Genomic DNA, 18887 nt, shown 5'->3' with positions numbered 1-18887 from the left:
GCGAGTCACGTGCACAGGAAGGGCATTGGGTGCGGCCGGCGCCGGAGGGCGCAGGACATCATCACGAGTTGGGAGGATGATTTTGTTTAATCTAAACCAACACTAGGCACTACCACCATTCATAGGCGGCGGAACGGGGAGGGCACCGGGTCACCGTGCCCCCCTTTGATTTTGGCATTTTAACATTAGCCCTATGGGCGTTGCATGGAAAGAATGGGACCAAAAGTCGGCAGTGACCCCCCCCCCCTTCATTGAAGGTATTCCGCCGCTACTGCCACCATTGCTTATCAACCTGTAATACCTTCGCGCTCATTCCGAGATGTCAATAAGAGACCCCGAGCGTCCGAGCTTTATCGGAGTATCTTTCCGGCCCCGCCCTTCAGAGAACACTCTGCAGCGATATACATATCTTTCCGGCTCCGTCCTTCAGAGAACACCCCGCAGCGATATACACATCTTTCCGGCTCCGTCCTTCAGAGGACACCCTGCAGCGATACGGAGGTCGGATGCTGCGCAAGTCTCCCACCGACCTTATCACGTGCCGGGATTGGTTCTAACACGAGTGTATCTGTCCAGACACTCTGAAATACCCTCCCTGCCGTGACAGCTCATCACTCTAAAGGTCGGACCGCTCCGGTATTCTACACTTCCGACCGACTAGCCGCGCCAGAAACTCAGACAAGCACGCCTCCCTCCCGGATGTTGCATCTCACCGAACGCTCGTTGAACTGATTTTGAAACATGTTAGGCGTCAATGACTTCGTATAGGTTGAATATATTTTCGACAGTCAGTCCGTGTGCACCACGCCTACTGATCTGGGCGCATCTCCGGCCGACAGCGCTCTCCGTGAATCCTGTTCAGCTCGGCACGTAACATCTCGCCCGTCAGGAGCCATCTGCATAACCAAGTGCCCGGCAAGAGCCAATTCTTTTCCGGGAGGATGGCGCGAATTCGGAGACTTTGATCTGAGCCTACGGTTGATCCAACTCAATTGTCTGTCTAGTGGAGCACAGTCTGGTGATGAGGAAACAAAGAAAAGGTTAAGGCGAACACAGCGAAAAAAGTGGCCTTGTGTGCTGTGTGATAGCTTTCTCTTAATTTCGTAGGACGAGTGATGGCAACAACTGAGTGATAAAGGTTTTTTTTTTTAATGCCGGGAAGGGGCTGCCAGGTTGCTGAATGCATGCAATGCTTCAGTCTGTCACATTCCATTAGCCGGGCACCGTAAAAAAACACCTTAGTATTCACAGCAGCACTTTAAACAAATATCTACACAAGAATGTTGTATTGTCCTTCACATAACAGTTTTATCAAAATCATGTCCACAGTACATCGGTTTTCAGGAGAAAACATGTCTAAAATCACTCAGTCGCGTACATTCACACATTGTGGTGGAAAATGCACGGACTGGTTCACCACAATAAGGGTCCCGTCACACAGCATTAGCCCTGCAAGACATCTCTGCTCTCTGTCCTGCGCTACCGTGTCACAAACGAGCTTCTTCCATCGACAACAGTCAGTCCACAGTCACTGGACAGTGGACGGTCAGCCTTCCGTCCATCATTACAGCCCAGCGAGACGGCAATGCTACCGCTCGCATGCTGCAGCATGATCAGCCCGGTTACAGATTCCTCAGAGATCCGGCCTTGGCGCTAAAGAAGACACATAACACCTCCTCCTCCTCCACAGAACGTACACCGTCTACCGACACAGCACGGACGCTAACACTCCACACCTCTGCTCTCCAGTAGTTAGTGAGCTCGGTTTATCCGAGTCTCCGACACTCTCTCTCCCCGAGAGGTTGTCACTTGTTCTCTAGAACGGCCGGTGGCCGGGAGGGAAGCCGGGTCCCGGAGGTCTGAAGCCCGGCGGTGGTCCGCCCTGCGGAGGGAAGAATCTGTGAACAGAGACGAACCGAGGGTTAGAGACTGGTGCCGGGGAGGGGCGTGGTGCCGCAGCTGCTGCTGAAACCAAGCTTCAGACACACTTCTTAAGAGCATTGCAATCATATCAACAGTTAACAATGGGTCTGTTCCAGTCGCACTTTCTAACACCTCTAAACTCCTCTAAGAGCAAGATAGAGGAGGTTGGAGCAGGGCCCTCCTTGGCTTTGTAGGGGCTAGAGCTGCCACTGGAACAGGGAAGCAATCTTGGAGGAGTTTAGAGGTGTTAGGAAGTGCAACTGGAACAGAACCAATGATCCTTCTGAGTGGGCTGGTTCTAATGAAAAAAACTGGCCCATAGCCGCAACAATGAATGAACATTTTAATGCTTGTCTGTGAAGGCACGACTGGGTTGGATATGGTGACAGGACAGGTAGGCGGCTAAGGCTCATCCAATTTCGATGCCGTGGCGCCTCAGAGCAGAGGCTCTGCGCACAGAGCTCAATGCTCTCCATCCATTCGTTGCAATACGTGAAAGGCCCACAAAGTAACGAGAGCTCAGAATAAGGACGGTGCGAGACGCACTGTGAAAAGGATCCTATCAGTCGATGGTCTTTTGACAGGAATATTTTCGTGTAAGAGCGGACGATCTTGCCGTGGCGACAGGGAAACTCACTGACACACAAACGCGCAAGCGAAGACTGAACAAATACATAGACAGGAACGGAAGGATCAATGAAGGCAGTTATGCATAGGCAAGTGGTGACTGCCAACAGCGTAAAGCAGACGCAAAAAGGCCAACAGAAACATCCTGCTGTCGACTGTCTACAGGAGTAGTGCCCTTCCCAAGTCGACAGAACAGCCCCCGATAAGTATGCCGAGTGCTAGACTAGCCCTACATCTCTACACTTGTCAGAAAGCAGCGGAAGCCGGGCGATCATGGACTGGCTTGGCTACAATGAAACTGTGCGAGAAAGTTGTTCTTACTTTGACAATGTCATCTCCAAAGGTGCGTATCTTCATTGTGAAGTTCAAGCTTCATTCGTTCGGTAGGAATCGGAAAGATGACGTCAATTTGCGCTTGATGATCTGTTGTTATAACTGATCTGTTATAAATGCGCTATGCTGTCACTTTATTACAGACCCCTACTCTACGCTCCCCTCTTTCTTACAATGGTCCACTCTTCTACACAACACAATCCTCTCCCAAGAACCGGTCAGGCCCTCTCCTCCGGGACCCTGTGAGCCGTGCCCGTGGGACGGGGCGGCGGCGACTCCTGGGGGCGGGAGGTCGGCCGGTCGCGACCCGCACCAATAGCCACAGCAGCGGCCGGTCCCCCTGGGTGCCTCAGAGGCATTGTGAGGGCGGTGACGGCGACGCTGGCCGTTTTTATCGCTGTGCCCCAGGGATCGGAACTCGGGAGAACCCCGATCAGCACCATCACCACCGCCGACACAGCCATCCGCAGCTGTCCCCGGTCGACAGTCCGCGGCCTCCGTAAACGGGTGTCTATGGGTGACCAATGTCCACGGGTGTCCATAAGTGTCGATGGGTGCCTGCCTATGGGTGACGACGGGTTCTGATGGCGCGGGTCTGAGGGGCAGATTGGGCTCAGACCGCACGGTGGACGCTGGTGTAAGTACACTCAATAAAAGACTGATAAGGGGACAATAATGTGAACCTAAATGCAACCACTGAAACATGCGGTGTTCGTGTTCTTGCAAACATAACAACAAATGTTGCTAGAAGATATTGCAAAGAAGTATTGTAAAACGCCGCCAATCCTTTCCACAATGCTATGTAAAATGTCAGACAAAAGTCTCATAGCCAGCCGTATGAGAAAAAGTAGGTCTGGAGCGTTATTCTCCGGCCCCACCTGCCTGCTCCGCTCCATATTTCAGCAGAACAGCGCGCTCACCGGTGTACAGGGGCGGTACGGGCCGACATTTCTATTACCGGGGGAGGAAGTGGGCGCGCCCGGTGCTCCAGACTGCCCCAGCCAACTGTGAGTCGACCGAGTGACCCCGCCAGGGCTGTCAGCGCGGGGCAGACAGACAGTCTACTCACCTTTCAGACCAGACCAGACACAACAGCCCTCCCCGGCAGGGCCGGCAGACAGACCCGTCTGTTCGCCTCTCCGACCAGACATCCTCGGCCAGACCAGACACACTGTCATTCCGTGGCCGGTACAGACCCAGACCTAACCTAGCCATCATCAAGAAATTATTGAGATTGGTTAATGTCAGAGGGATTCTTGATAGGAATACCTCTTACATTTGCTCTTTGTTTCTTCAGATGCATGCGACTAATTATAAACCAGACGATAATACATATCTCCCGATCACAGGTCAGGCCTGCTACGGTCCCAACCGCTAGGCGTCATACATCTCCGGTTGATTAAACCTGGGTCCCTTACTGATGTTAGTTTTCGGACTTTCGTCCCCGTCTTGAGTTGAGATGTTAGTTTCACAACGTTTCGGCCAGTTACTTCTCCGGCCGTCGTCAGGTGTTCTTTGGCCCTTAGAAGGACCTGGATGTTGGTGGCGTTGCGCCGTACGCGTCATACCGTTCGAAAGCTCCTGTAGTCAGCGGGAATCGAACTCGGGTTTCCCCGGTGATAGTCCACGGTTCTAACCACTCCACTATCGAGGCAGACATCGTTATGGAGCTGGAAACTTGGTGTCATTTATCCCCCAGATGTTTTTGTGATTTCCTTAGTAGTGGGAGCCATATTGGGCTGATGTCAACGCTTGGCTTGCTGATGGGGTTGCTAGCCAGCGCCATGTGTGCGGCTTCCTTGATTTTTCTGATTTTCCAGTGTGGCTCCTTGTCGATGATGGTGGTATCATCCCAAGCAGGTCTGTGATCTCCTTCAGACCATGCATGCTCCGCCACACCGGATTTCAGTGTTTCGCCTCGGATGGTGGCCTTCCTGTGTTCTTCGAGCCTGACCGCCAGTGGGCGGCCAGTCTCGCCCTTGTATGACCTGCCGCAGCTGCACGGGATGTCGTATATGCAGTTCTTTGTTTGCTCCTTGGTGGTTGGCGGTCTGACCTTTGTGAGTGACCTGCGGAGGGTGGTGGTACTTCTGAACACCGTCCTGATGTTGTATGCTCCGCAGATTCGCCTTAGCTTCTCTGACAGTCCTCTGTTGTATGGGAGGGATACTGTCGCGATTGGCTTATCCCTTGGTTGTTGTTGGGATGCTTCCTTGGGTTTGTGTTTCATGAAGCTCGTTGGGTATCCGTTTCTCCTGAAGGTGCTGGTAAGGCGTGACATTTCCATCTTTCTGGCTGCTTCGTCTCCACAGATGTTGGTGGCTCGGGTCTGCAGGCATCTTACGATACCTTTCTTGACTGTGTCTGGGTGGTGTGACTTGAAGTTGAGGTAGCGGTCGGTCGCTGTTGGTTTGCGGTAGACCGATGTTCTGAATGCTTCCTCAGATTTCTCCACTTGGACGTCAAGGAATGGTAGTTTGTTGTCGACTTCTGTTTCCATTGTGAATTGGATGGAGGGTCGGAGGCTGTTGAGGTGGTCTAGGAACGGTGTTATGTCCTCGCGATGGTCCCACAGGACGAATGTGTCGTCGACATATCGCAGCCACAGGGATGGTTTCAGTGGTGCTGTTTGTAAGGCCAGTTCCTCGAAGTGTTCCATGTAGATGTTGGCGATCACCGGTGACAGGGGTGAACCCATGGCCATTCCTTCAGTTTGTTGGTAGTAGTCATCGCCCAGTTGGAAGGCGGTGGTGGTGACACAGAATGTCAGGAGTTCCATGATGTCATCAGTCGGGATTGTCGTTCTTTCGGGCAGTGTATCGTCGCTCTCCAGTCTTGTCCTCACTATGCTCAGAGCTTCGGTAGTGGGCACATTGGTGAACAGACTCACCACATCGAAGCTTACCATTTGCATGTTCGGCGAAGGTCGCATGGCCTGAACCAGTGAGACGAAGTGGGCTGAGTTCTTGACATATGTAGGTGTTTTGCCACTCAGTGGGTTGATGATCTTGACGAGGAACTGGCTCAGAGGATGGCAGGCTGAGCCACGGCAGCTTACTATTGGTCTTAGCGGTACATTGGTCTTGTGTACCTTTGGCAGCCCGTACATGTGTGGAAGTTTGCTGTGATGTTGGCTCAGCTTTCTGTACTGGGCGTCCGTGAGTTGTTCCTTGTCCTTGTTCTTCTTAAGGAGCTTTGTTAGTTTGCGTTCGCAGGCCGGGGTTGGGTCGAACGCAAACTAACAAAGCTCCTTAAGAAGAACAAGGACAAGGAACAACTCACGGACGCCCAGTACAGAAAGCTGAGCCAACATCACAGCAAACTTCCACACATGTACGGGCTGCCAAAGGTACACAAGACCAATGTACCGCTAAGACCAATAGTAAGCTGCCGTGGCTCAGCCTGCCATCCTCTGAGCCAGTTCCTCGTCAAGATCATCAACCCACTGAGTGGCAAAACACCTACATATGTCAAGAACTCAGCCCACTTCGTCTCACTGGTTCAGGCCATGCGACCTTCGCCGAACATGCAAATGGTAAGCTTCGATGTGGTGAGTCTGTTCACCAATGTGCCCACTACCGAAGCTCTGAGCATAGTGAGGACAAGACTGGAGAGCGACGATACACTGCCCGAAAGAACGACAATCCCGACTGATGACATCATGGAACTCCTGACATTCTGTGTCACCACCACCGCCTTCCAACTGGGCGATGACTACTACCAACAAACTGAAGGAATGGCCATGGGTTCACCCCTGTCACCGGTGATCGCCAACATCTACATGGAACACTTCGAGGAACTGGCCTTACAAACAGCACCACTGAAACCATCCCTGTGGCTGCGATATGTCGACGACACATTCGTCCTGTGGGACCATCGCGAGGACATAACACCGTTCCTAGACCACCTCAACAGCCTCCGACCCTCCATCCAATTCACAATGGAAACAGAAGTCGACAACAAACTACCATTCCTTGACGTCCAAGTGGAGAAATCTGAGGAAGCATTCAGAACATCGGTCTACCGCAAACCAACAGCGACCGACCGCTACCTCAACATCAAGTCACACCACCCAGACACAGTCAAGAAAGGTATCGTAAGATGCCTGCAGACCCGAGCCACCAACATCTGTGGAGACGAAGCAGCCAGAAAGATGGAAATGTCACGCCTTACCAGCACCTTCAGGAGAAACGGATACCCAACGAGCTTCATGAAACACAAACCCAAGGAAGCATCCCAACAACAACCAAGGGATAAGCCAATCGCGACAGTATCCCTCCCATACAACAGAGGACTGTCAGAGAAGCTAAGGCGAATCTGCGGAGCATACAACATCAGGACGGTGTTCAGAAGTACCACCACCCTCCGCAGGTCACTCACAAAGGTCAGACCGCCAACCACCAAGGAGCAAACAAAGAACTGCATATACGACATCCCGTGCAGCTGCGGCAGGTCATACAAGGGCGAGACTGGCCGCCCACTGGCGGTCAGGCTCGAAGAACACAGGAAGGCCACCATCCGAGGCGAAACACTGAAATCCGGTGTGGCGGAGCATGCATGGTCTGAAGGAGATCACAGACCTGCTTGGGATGATACCACCATCATCGACAAGGAGCCACACTGGAAAATCAGAAAAATCAAGGAAGCCGCACACATGGCGCTGGCTAGCAACCCCATCAGCAAGCCAAGCGTTGACATCAGCCCAATATGGCTCCCACTACTAAGGAAATCACAAAAACATCTGGGGGATAAATGACACCAAGTTTCCAGCTCCATAACGATGTCTGCCTCGATAGTGGAGTGGTTAGAACCGTGGACTATCACCGGGGAAACCCGAGTTCGATTCCCGCTGACTACAGGAGCTTTCGAACGGTATGACGCGTACGGCGCAACGCCACCAACATCCAGGTCCTTCTAAGGGCCAAAGAACACCTGACGACGGCCGGAGAAGTAACTGGCCGAAACGTTGTGAAACTAACATCTCAACTCAAGACGGGGACGAAAGTCCGACAACTAACATCAGTGATACTAACACCTCGTCTCAAGCATTCAGAAGAACTATACCTGGGTCCCTTACCGACGCATACTTGTCGACTTTATGCTCTGCTATTTCCCCCATATACGCAAGTTCGCTATATTTGAAGCGCTAACAACGCTCAGCTCGGTACGTACATCATTAGTGAGAGGGTCGTTCTGTGCACTTGAATAAACCGATTTACTACGCAATACGCATACCATTCAATGCATACTGCACAATACGCCGTGTAAATAACGATGTCACTGAACTTCAGTCGCTACCTTATTTCCTTACCCATACCAACACGTTATCATTATTCCACAGCAAACCCGTCCTACTCCTGTGTCCATTTTTACCTTCCGGTCTCGGTCTCGGTCTCGGTCTCTCTCTCTCTCTCTCTCTCTCTCTCTCTCTCTCTCTCTCTCTCTCTCTCTCTCTCTCTCTCTCTCTCTCTCTCTCTCTCTCTCTCTCTTCTCTCTCTTTCCACTGGTTGCAACAAGATTAGTGTCTCCCCACGTCCAGTACCTACAGATGACCGTCTACCTCACCCCGACTGAATAACCTCTCTTTGGCATCCTCCGTCTCCCTATGTGCGCAGTGCCATGGACGGTCAGAGACGCGGCCGCCCCGGCCCCGGCACGTACCGGAAACCCCCGATACATGCGCGGCCGGCGCGCCCGAGATCAAATATAACACCACTCCTCCGGGGAAATCTTACAGATTCGGACACACTTAGGACAGCTCGAGGAAAAACCAATTTCACAAAAAGACGACAAAGGTCACTATCTCAGTTCTGATCTGGGTCAATAAAATATTAGTCGACGACCTTTTACAGAGCCTCTTTTGGTCATAGCCGCGATCACAAAGGTCTTAGTCCTAAATAACCAATATCGGCCAGTCCGAGCGCGGTGGACGGGTCTAAACTCCAACAAAGCGGGACATTGGTTGTAAATCTCCCTGTCGAAAACTCGCCACAGCACCCCATCAGTTCCCTGGTACCCGACCGCAGCCGGCCGGATCTATGATGTGTCGGGCCGCGGGGAGGTCTCTACAGGTCAGGTCACTGTGCCGGGACGGTGGGAGGGGAGGAGGGCCAGGTGTAGAGGTCATCCCGTCAGGAGGGACACCACGCGTTGCCGGTGCGCAGGGCACGACAGACGACTGACAGACGGTGGCCGGAGACGTGACTCTCCACCCTGCGGTGCCGGCGGCGAGGGAGACAGCCCCACCACTACCAGCGGCGGCCGCGCCGCTACATCAGTGGCGCTGTTAGATCAGATCGCATTAGGTGAATGAGGGCGGCAAATGGGCGCAGGGCGAGGCGGAGCATCGCTCACGGCACCGCCGGCCGGCTGACCCAGGGGAGCGCTCCCGCCGCGGCGGCGTACGACAGGGGCGACGGAGGTCACAGGTCAGTAACGAGGGAGGGGCCTGAGAGGCCACAGATCAGAGGGGCGGGAAAGACCTGAGAGGTCACAGGTCAGTAACGAGGGAGGGACCTGAGAGGGCTCAGGACAGTGACGAGAGAGAGGGCACAGATCAGGGGGCGGGGAAAGACCTGAGAGGTCACAGGTCGGTGGCGAGGGGGAGGCCTGAGAGCGCGCAGGTCAGAAGGGCGGAGGAAAGACCCGAGAGGTCACAGATCAGTAGCGAGGGAGGGGCCTGAGAGGTTACCAGTCAGAGGGACAGGCCAGGGGAGAGAACAGACGAATGGAAGGGGCTAAATGAAGAGTCAGAAAAACTGTGTACAGATGTTATTCAAAAAGGGTGGACTGGTAAGCTCCATGTAGGCCAGCTATGGAGTGAGGACACGGGTGAAGAGGATGGTATCCGGTAGGACCACAAGACGCCTTAGCCGATTTGTGCATTACCCAGCTGAAGACTTTGTTTGGAAGTGCTAGTGCCCCGCTGGTTGAAAGCCTCTAGCAGGCGCTGCCGGTTCTCGTTACCTACTTTATCCTCTCCTGAATATGCCATGGGATATGGGAGCCACTACATAGAGGGACAGAGTTTTCGAAGGTTTGACCAGAAGGGACCCAGCGAAGTTGCTTGGGTGCAATAAAGTTAGACCGTGGTTGAGGCAGGGTCCATCACCATTCAAACTATCCAGAGGTGAAGTAAATGCATTGCAATGCTATTGAAACCTCACCAATATGACATTTGAAGGTCACACTGGCTACTCAACCTCAGGAAATCGACTGCAAAATACCCGGCCGCTTCGAAACCGCATCCTGCTCGTTCAGAGGACATTTCCTCACACACCTACCCCCAGAGAACCGGACTACACTCGGCCACAGCAGCGACCACATACCCCTCCGACCGCCCCCTACCCGTCCAGCCCGACGGCTCTGACCCGACCACTTCCGAGAACAGTGCCGAGGTCCGGCAGCCGACAGCGGCGACCACAATGCACGCCTCATGTGTCGACGCGCATTAACGGCGGCTGTCGGCGCGCGGCGTGTGAATGCTGCCGGGTCCAGTCACGTCCCCGATCGCTGACCGCTGACCACTGGGGAGTGACCGGGGTGACCAGCGAGGGAGAGGAGAGGGAGGAAGAGGGAGAGAGGGGAGACAGACGGAGAGAAAAGGCCGAGTGGTGCGCTCTAACAGTGTATTGTCAGCAGAGACAGAGGCGGGGGCGGCCGGAGGCTCGGCGGATCACCAATCCAATCGGTACGGCCGAGTCGGCGGCAGCGGATCAGGACAATGGGCGGCGGAGCGAGCCACCAGTCAGCTGCTGACTGGTGGGCTGCTGTGAGCCGCGGTCAGCGCTGACTGTGAGCGGCGGTCAGCTGCTGCTGGTGAGCCAGCGTGAGCGACAGTCAGCAGCCGGTGGCGAACAACGAACCTTCAGCAGCACCTGACCAATCTTTGTGATATCAACTCTTACTGAGTCGAGAATTACCGCAGGGACTCTAACTATCACGGCACAACAAAGGAAATAATGGGTAATAAGAGGGCACCTGACACACGACAGGACAGCTAGCAGGCTTTAGGGCTCGGAAGCCAGGCGACCTTGCCACTAATTCGCTCCATCACAGCACAGCGCTCTATGTCGACATTGGCCGAGATAGCCCTTCCATCCGCAGTGCTCACGTCACCGCACTTAACAACACCTGAGAAATATCGGGTGCTAAGCCCGTTTAAGCTCAATCAGGAAAGCAGCTCGGTTAGAGCTATAACGCCGACAAGCCAATAATTAACGAAAATTGATGGAGAAGCATCTAACAGAAACAGTAACAGCCACGAAACGCACAGGAAAAACGCATCGCCGAGGAAGGAAATAAGACATCACAAGGCTGAACAGACCATAGCTCAATTCTGCTTTGGTCACCAGACAATACACCTCACATGAGTGACTAGAACAGACATCCCGATCCCTGACACTAAGCCGCTCTCTTTGGGTTCAGTCTGGCCGTTCGCCACGCCACTCGGCACCCGGGGTCAGGGTCGTCACCATCGATATTCAAGGAGAACACTTGTGCCGGAGGTCGATAGCGTCTGCCACACGGCCTCTCAGGGAATCGGAAAATGATCCAGCGTAGGATCTGATATCAGCACCGCTCGTCTGGTAAACGGCAGGACGCCGAGGCGCAGACTCACGTGGGTGGACTTCTGTGTGCGGTAGGATCGGCCAGGGCGCTGGGTTTAGAAATGCTCCGGGACTAGGTAATGCAAATTAAGGCGAGGAGCACAGACACTAGGCGAGGAGCACGAGCAGCCTAGACCCTGTTCAGCTTGATCGAGAGAGCTCAGCGACACAGCCGGAGCCGCAGTCGCCCAGCGGCGTCCTAAACCACCTACCCTCTGTTCGGTGGCATTCCGCCGGGCGGGAACGGTGGCGGCGGCGGCGGCGGCGCGCTGCTGGGCGGGGGCGGCGGCGGGGGCGGCACGGACGCGCCCGGCGGCGGCGGGTACTTGGATGCCGGCGGCGGGGGCGGCGGCGGGGGCACCGCCCCACCCTTACCGTCCGCCGGGCCCGACGGGAACCTGCGACAGTAGAGAGAATGATGGTGTCAACAATTAATCTAGAATATTAGTTGGCAGATTAAAGAGCAGCCTTTAGACATATGAAAAGCACGACGACCTAGACCACAACGATGTATGGGTTTTGGCACCGAGTCCAAACACTATTCCCCACTACCTTTGGCAGCACAGAGGGACAAACACCTTCCCACGTCTAACTCCGACACCGAACCCACCCTCTCCCCATCTTCCCACTCACCCGAACGGCGGGAACTGGGGCGGGAACGGCGCCGCCGGGCCGCCCGGTCCCGGAGGCGGCGGCGGCGGGGGCGGTGGAGGCGGCGGCGCCGCGGCTCCCGCGTGCGGCGGGTACCCGTACCCAAACGCCCCGCCCGGCGGCGGCCCGTAGCCAAAGCCGCCGAACTGGGGCGGCTGACCACCGGACGCGCCGGGCGGGCCGCCGCCGGCGGCGGCCGGGGCGGGGGCGGCGGCGGGGGCGGCCACGGCCGGCGGCTCCGCCTTCACCTGCAGCGGCGGCGTGGAGGGCGCCGATTTTCGCAGCTCCCGGCCCGGCGTGAGCTCGGCGGCCGGCGCCGCTGGGAGGAGAGAGTCCGGGTTACTGAGGTGAAGCATGGGGTCTGGTCTGGCATGGGGTCTCTTTATAAACTACTACTACTACTGGGAGACGGACACAAACACATTACACTCACAGACATTAACAGAGGCATACAGATAAGCATACATACGGCAAATAACATCCAATAGCAGTCAGGAACGCAAGAAAGGAAGGTACAAGACCAATAAGACAGCTAACACACCAGTGCAGCTCCAATGAAGCATAACGGTTTTCCTAGTCTCCAACACAATCTAAGCCTCCCGATCAAGGATACATTCCCAGGTCATTTAAGCTGGCTTCGTACCATTCCAGACCACGCGTGTAAGCGCGCACAATGCACGTGTATGAATAAGGAGAAATACGACACCAGCCTAACTCCTGAACACAATCTGGCATCCGGAGACTGCGTGAGGGTGTGAGTGTGAATGAGTGAGTGAGTGAGTGAGTGAGTGAGTGAGTGAGTGAGTGAGTGAGTGAGTGAGTGAGTGAGCGAGTGAGTGAGTGAGTGAGTGAGTGAGTGAAAGAGTGAGTGAGTGAATAGGTAACTGATTGGGTGACTGATTTACTGACTGACTGACTGTCCTGACTGACTAGCTGAACAAATGAGATGTTCCTACCCGGCAGAATCTGATAGGAGAGGTCGTTCCGCGCCCCCCGCCCTCCCGTGACCGTCTGGCCTACCGGACCTCCTCCCTCATAAATAGACACTTCTCCGTATCGCCCGGCCCCCGTAAGTAGGCGCATCAATACTGAACGGCTCTCCCGGTCCCGCAGGAGCACGAACGTGCCCGTCTCCCCGTCCGGACGAGGCTGGTCAGTCTGAGGCTACGTGTAGGCACAGGTAAAGTCTACCATGCTCCGGCCGACAGTGGCTAGTCAGTCTGAGGCTCCGTATAAGTATGGGGATAGTCTGACCGAGCTAGGGTGCCTCTCGGCCTGTGTAAAGACAGTAGGGGGTGGCACCTACCCAGCGATGCCGGGTCGACTGCAGGCGCCGGCGGCTCCTGCTTGGGCACAGCTGCGGCAGCCGGAGCGGCCGCGGCGGCGGGGGCGGCCGGGGCGGGGGCGGGGGCGGCAGACGACTGGGGCGGGCTCTCGGCCGCCACACCAGCCACCTTGGTCTGCTGGTACAGGTCTAAAACCTGGTGACAGATGTCTGAAACAGAGCAGAGACGTCAGTTATCTTCGGTGAAAATCCCGCTACTCTGTTGGGCGTAAAGGTGCAGATTTCTGGAGTTCAAACTATAACGTTTTCGGTTTCCAGAAATAACCGACTTTTCTGCTCACGACACCAAAAACCCAAACGAAAATTGTTCCACTGCACGTCTGTAGCTACCACAAAACTTCCTTAGTTTTTTTTCCAGACTAGCCCATTTCGTTCGGCTTCACGTGGGCCATCCGACCGTCTGGACTCAGACACACCCGACCGCCAGCCGATCGCTACAAACTACACCCATTGGACTGCAACTCGGAGTACAACAGCCTGAGCGCCGCCAACGCGCGACCCAAAACATGGACAGACAGGTCACCGGTCGCGGTCTGCTCGACTGACTCCCACAACACCGTTTCAAACTCTGTTAGTCGCGTTCCGGTTCCGGCATCGTTCGTTACTGCTGTCAGCGGACAGTGAGACTTTCATAGATAGAGGATGAAATGACTACTGATTCCAGACAGCTCAGACCAGCGCAGACCAGTGCCGACCAAATGAGGCCAGTTCAGACCACGTCAGATTAAGTCGTCAAAAATCTGGCCTACACCAGATCAGTACGTATCAAGTTACACGTCAGCCTACTCTAGGTCAGGTTAGTCTAGAGCTAAACCTATGGTAGGTCAGGGCAGAGACACACCGATTCAAGGAACTGTACAAATCAAAAGGTCGTGTCTTATCAGACTGACGGAAATATACGGGACAAATTTGACCACCTTTGGGGATTCACAGCTGAGTCTAAAGTCTCCCGCCGAGTACCCGCCGTTAGGTGAACCGTAGCACTCCATACTCCGAGCGGCAGATGGCTGGTCCAGCGACCGGCACATTCTCCCAGCACCGGATCAAAGTAGCTAGACAGCCACCAAATGGATGACGCTAGTGCGTGCCCGGCAATCGCAAATCCCCCACGGAGTGACTGCACAATGCTCAGAGGCCGGCGACAGAGGCACACACGGGAGACTGTCGAGCCGGTACAAGAATAGCTAACTGAACCGGGGATATCCCGTGTCAATGTCAGTCCACCTCGTCCCTGATCTAGGACCGGAGACGCTGCCGCTCCTAGCACTCTACCGTGCTTCCCCAGTACTCTGCCGAGCAGCCCTCTCCCGAGCCCCCACAGCGTCCCTGATCTATGATTCAGGACACTGCTGCTCCTATCCCTCTACCATGCTTCCCCAGTACTCTTCACACGGCGATCTAGTCCCCAGCGCTGAGACCGGCCGGCCGAGCCGCCGTCCGGGCACCAATCGTCTCCGGCCGGCCGGCCGGCTGGAGAGCCCTTCAGACCGGCTGACGGGGCCTCTCCGGAGCAGACACGGGGCCTCTCCGGAGCGGACGGGAGCGCCGGAGTCAGCAACACAGTCACCGCCCGGGGAGGTGTGGGAGTTGCGGATGGGACGGGACTGACCAGAGGTGAGTGGTGACAGCGATAGAGGCCACAGGGCAGGGATATCTCAGGATGGCTTAGAAAGGCAGGTCGATAGCCGAGGCTAGATGACTAATGACGTGGTGGGAATAGAAGCAGAGATGACACCGGCTTATCAGCTGTACTCCAGCCTCACTCACGTTCCCTGCTTCTCCTCAATAATTCCTCTGCCTAGTAGTCAAGTGCACACCATTCTCGAAGTCAAGACCTCCTCACGGATGCCTCCCCTCCCCGTCCCCTTCTGACTGGGACCGGCCGCCCATGACGACAGGCGCCGTCCGGCCGGGAACAGTGCGGCTGCCCGACCCCAGCCGTGTCACCGTCTGTCCGATCAAAGGAGCGCTCACCCCGCGCCGCGCACACCGACACAATAGGCCGAATCCAATATCGCCGCGCCAGCTCCGACCGCCTTCACAATGTAATGCAATCAATCGAACAACGCCAAAATACGGGTCAGATGCACATCTATCCACCAATGACGCGATCTAATCAGAAATGTTATGCCGTAGCGCACACATACAAAAACGACCAGGTCCGGCTGCTATGTAGTTTGTTCGTATTAGAGCTGGACATCAAATAGCTCGAATATCACGTTCGAATGAGTCTGCCGAGTTATAGCTCGGCGCACTCACCCTCCATCAGTTCCATAGAGATGTCTTCGACGAACATGTCCCACCAGCGCAGGTGGTGCGGCTGACGACCCACCCAGTCCACCACCTCGAACTTGCTCAGCTTGCCGGCCAGGTACATCAGCGCGATCGCTGCAAACACGGAGAAACGGTCAGTGGTATGGCGGGAACAGGACTAATAATTGATTAACTGCAAATTGATCACTGATTAACTGCAGCACATCGCCCTATGATACAGTTTGCTGATCGTCACGCGGACGTGGATTTTCAGAACGCAAATGAAAATTTTTCGCAGTAAAGGTTTCACGCTGAAATGTGAGCTCAGCTACCTACTTTCGCTGGTATTCTCGGGATAAGACGCACACAGAACCAGCGCGAGCGCTGGGGAAATAAGGGAATGGATTGCGTGCCAGTGAAACATAAAGGCACGGGTAGTGTTGAACTTGGCGAGCACAAATCAAATGACGGGAACCATATCTCATCGTAAGCCGAGAAAGGTTCACACTGCAAGACACAGACAGATAACCACGTCCACAGCATCACTAAGACAAACATAAATCATCAGCGCAATAACTCATACAGAACTTCGAGTCGTCGCCCGCCGCCGGGCTTGCGAACGATGAACGGGGCCGGATGCCTGTAGGGCTAGGCTGTACCGGAATACACCAGTGTAATGCGGTACAGTATACCAAGACCACCGCGTCCAGCGCAGAGCCAGAGGGACAATTACAAGTTTCTGTTCGTTCGATGGATCGTCACGCAAGAAACACGAAACAATCTCTCGACTGCGCCTCCTCTGTCTCAATATCTGTCCCTGGTTCACGCTGCAATCACTACCGCAGTCAAACAACTCGCCTTCGGGGCAGCTAATTTTCCGCGCCTCCAAGTAGAAAACTCCTGGCTAACATAGTTAGTCTTGATATCTGCCTCGGCGGCGGCCGCCGCGCCGTGTTTCTGGCACGGACGGAGGTGATACCGGCCCCGCCTGATCCGAGTAGGGCCCGCAGAGGACGCGTCCCCGGCTCTCTGTGGGCCTAATGTCGACCATCGGTCAGTGCCGCCGGGAGTGACGCCCGACCGCGCCCCCGACACGGCAGCACGGGCGGCGGAGACTGCGGATATTAGAGGAGAAAGGTGCCTCTTCCGACGACAAAGGGAATGGGCACCTCCGTCAACAACAAAATCAGGGGTAACTTTATCGGTAGTGAAAAAGTGGATGGTGGTGTACGCAATTTTCAGCCTGTTATTGCAAGAGGTTCATTTGAATTCAAACAATCAATAAGTGACGATTATTTGCACAGAATAGCCATTGTTGGCAGCTGGCCAGTCCGCGTGTTCCATCCACCTCCCTTCGATTACCCTCGGTGCCAGTGTGACCCCGTGCTGGGTCGGTCAGCTGACCCCGGCAACTGAGTGCCTGTTCCACTCACACGCGCTCTGATCCGATCTGATCCGGCCGCCTTTCGGCGCTCGGCGCCGTTCGGCAGTGGCACGCGCCGCATACAAACGCCCTCATAGGGAGCAGCGGAGAAACGGCGGCGGCACCGGGACCCCAGCGGCCGCGGACGGCGGCACAGCCGCACACATTAGCAAACATTGCCACTGCCGGCGGCCGCAGAGGTCGGCGGGCCGGGCCGGGTCGGGTCGGCAGTCGGCACCCCGCGGTGGGTGACCCGGCGACGACCGTCCGACGGCGGTCCGACAGCTGAATGCCGACCGCAGATAGCGAGACAAAGGCGGTACGACAGACGGCAGCGGCGGTCCACCGGGGAGAGAGACGGGCAGAGGAGAGACAGAGGGAGGGGAGAGAGAGAAGAGGAACAAGAGAGAGCGAGTGGAGAAATACCAAGATACAACAGCTCTAGGAGCAGCCATGGAGCGGAGTGGCAATAACTTTTGACGCATCATCAGAGCGGCAGCCGACCGTCTCTCGGGATTAATCGCTGGCCGTTTAGCACGCTGGCACGCTGGCAGCTATGCAGGAAGGCAAGCCCAGCGGTGAAGAGCCACCGTAGCGCACGTAAGCCCCAGTTGCGTCAGCTTCACCGGCCAACAGCGCCGTACCAGTCGCTCACCCTGTCTGCTCGTAAACTGCCCGAATCGAGCAGGGTCATACGCGACTCCGGCTGTCTAGGAAACAACTCAGTGGATGGCTCATCGGCCGAGGTGAGGCCTCTCGACAACCGATGCCACATCCTCAGCGGCGGCGTCCTTAGCTCACAGATCATAGACAAGATCAAACTCCAACGGAATACGAGAAGAAACGGACAATGGACATCGCTCCCCTCTAGCACGCAAATCAGGCACACCAAACTCACTGCGTTTGTCGGATGTGATGCAATATAGCTCATCCCGAGATAAATAGCGCAATAAAGCATGATTGAGAACAGCAACAAACAAGTTAATTGCATATTTACATTCAGACACTGGGCTTTCCGCTAATTGCTGGCGAAATGGGAAGCGAAAGAAGCACGCTTTATTTAATTACGTAGCTCACTGCATTTCAATGACCCACCCGGCTTATCTCAGCAAACCGAGTCTACAAACGTAATTTATGAACGGAGCCCACATGCAAGTGGTGCAAAATCATGTTGACTGCAAATGACGGTGCAAAGAAGAGAATTAGCTATTTGCAACGCAACATATCAATTGCACTGCCCATTAGTGAGCTGCATAACGTTCAATCGTCAAAGCTTACGAGTTGTATTCCCAACTATGAACTACACCCTCAATCCAGTACCTAAATATAAAAAGATGGCTCAAACTGTTTTTGAACCAGTCAACATTTGGGAATCGTAGTTGCAGTTATTATGAACCAGATTACCAGTGCCGCCCATGAACGTCCCATTCCGCGTGCCTCGTGATCAATGAGCTAAGTTACTTTTTCTAAGTTATTGACGCTGGCCCATTTTTTTACGATACAATCGGGCAACTAAAATGGATTATATCAAGTCTGTTTGCTGTGCGACATTCAATTTACGTCAATAGCTTAACTAACGTCACACACAGACGAAGGATATAAAAATCGCAATAAACATTGAGAGGAATGCTATTTTATTGTATTACTTGCACGTTCACTGTTCGAGAATCCTGCAAACGGTCTACCTTACCTTTAGCGTAATGGCCGCGTGAAGTGCTTCATA

General features: G+C 54.8%; 1 protein-coding gene across 2 annotated transcripts in view; it reads right to left on the bottom strand.

The window, feature by feature from the left end:
* Positions 1–1271: 1271 nt before the first annotated feature.
* The window catches only part of LOC122363885 (cyclin-K-like), a 25657-nt gene continuing 8041 nt past the window's right edge, over positions 1272–18887 (bottom strand). For both annotated transcript variants that reach the window (XM_043333686.1, XM_043333684.1), the window contains exons 6-10: positions 15748–15876; positions 13450–13638; positions 12126–12462; positions 11705–11890; positions 1272–1898 (exon numbers count right to left, since the gene is read on the bottom strand). In XM_043333686.1, coding sequence (XP_043189621.1) covers positions 1817–1898; positions 11705–11890; positions 12126–12462; positions 13450–13638; positions 15748–15876 — 923 coding nt within the window. In that variant the 3' untranslated portion in view covers positions 1272–1816. The remainder of the gene's footprint in view (positions 1899–11704; positions 11891–12125; positions 12463–13449; positions 13639–15747; positions 15877–18887) is intronic.

The sequence above is a fragment of the Amphibalanus amphitrite genome, unplaced genomic scaffold, assembly GCF_019059575.1.
Source record: "Amphibalanus amphitrite isolate SeventyFive unplaced genomic scaffold, NRLGWU_Aamphi_draft 000646F_arrow, whole genome shotgun sequence".
In the NCBI taxonomy this organism is placed as follows: domain Eukaryota; kingdom Metazoa; phylum Arthropoda; class Thecostraca; order Balanomorpha; family Balanidae; genus Amphibalanus; species Amphibalanus amphitrite.
This window is presented reverse-complemented; position numbering and strand designations above follow the sequence as displayed.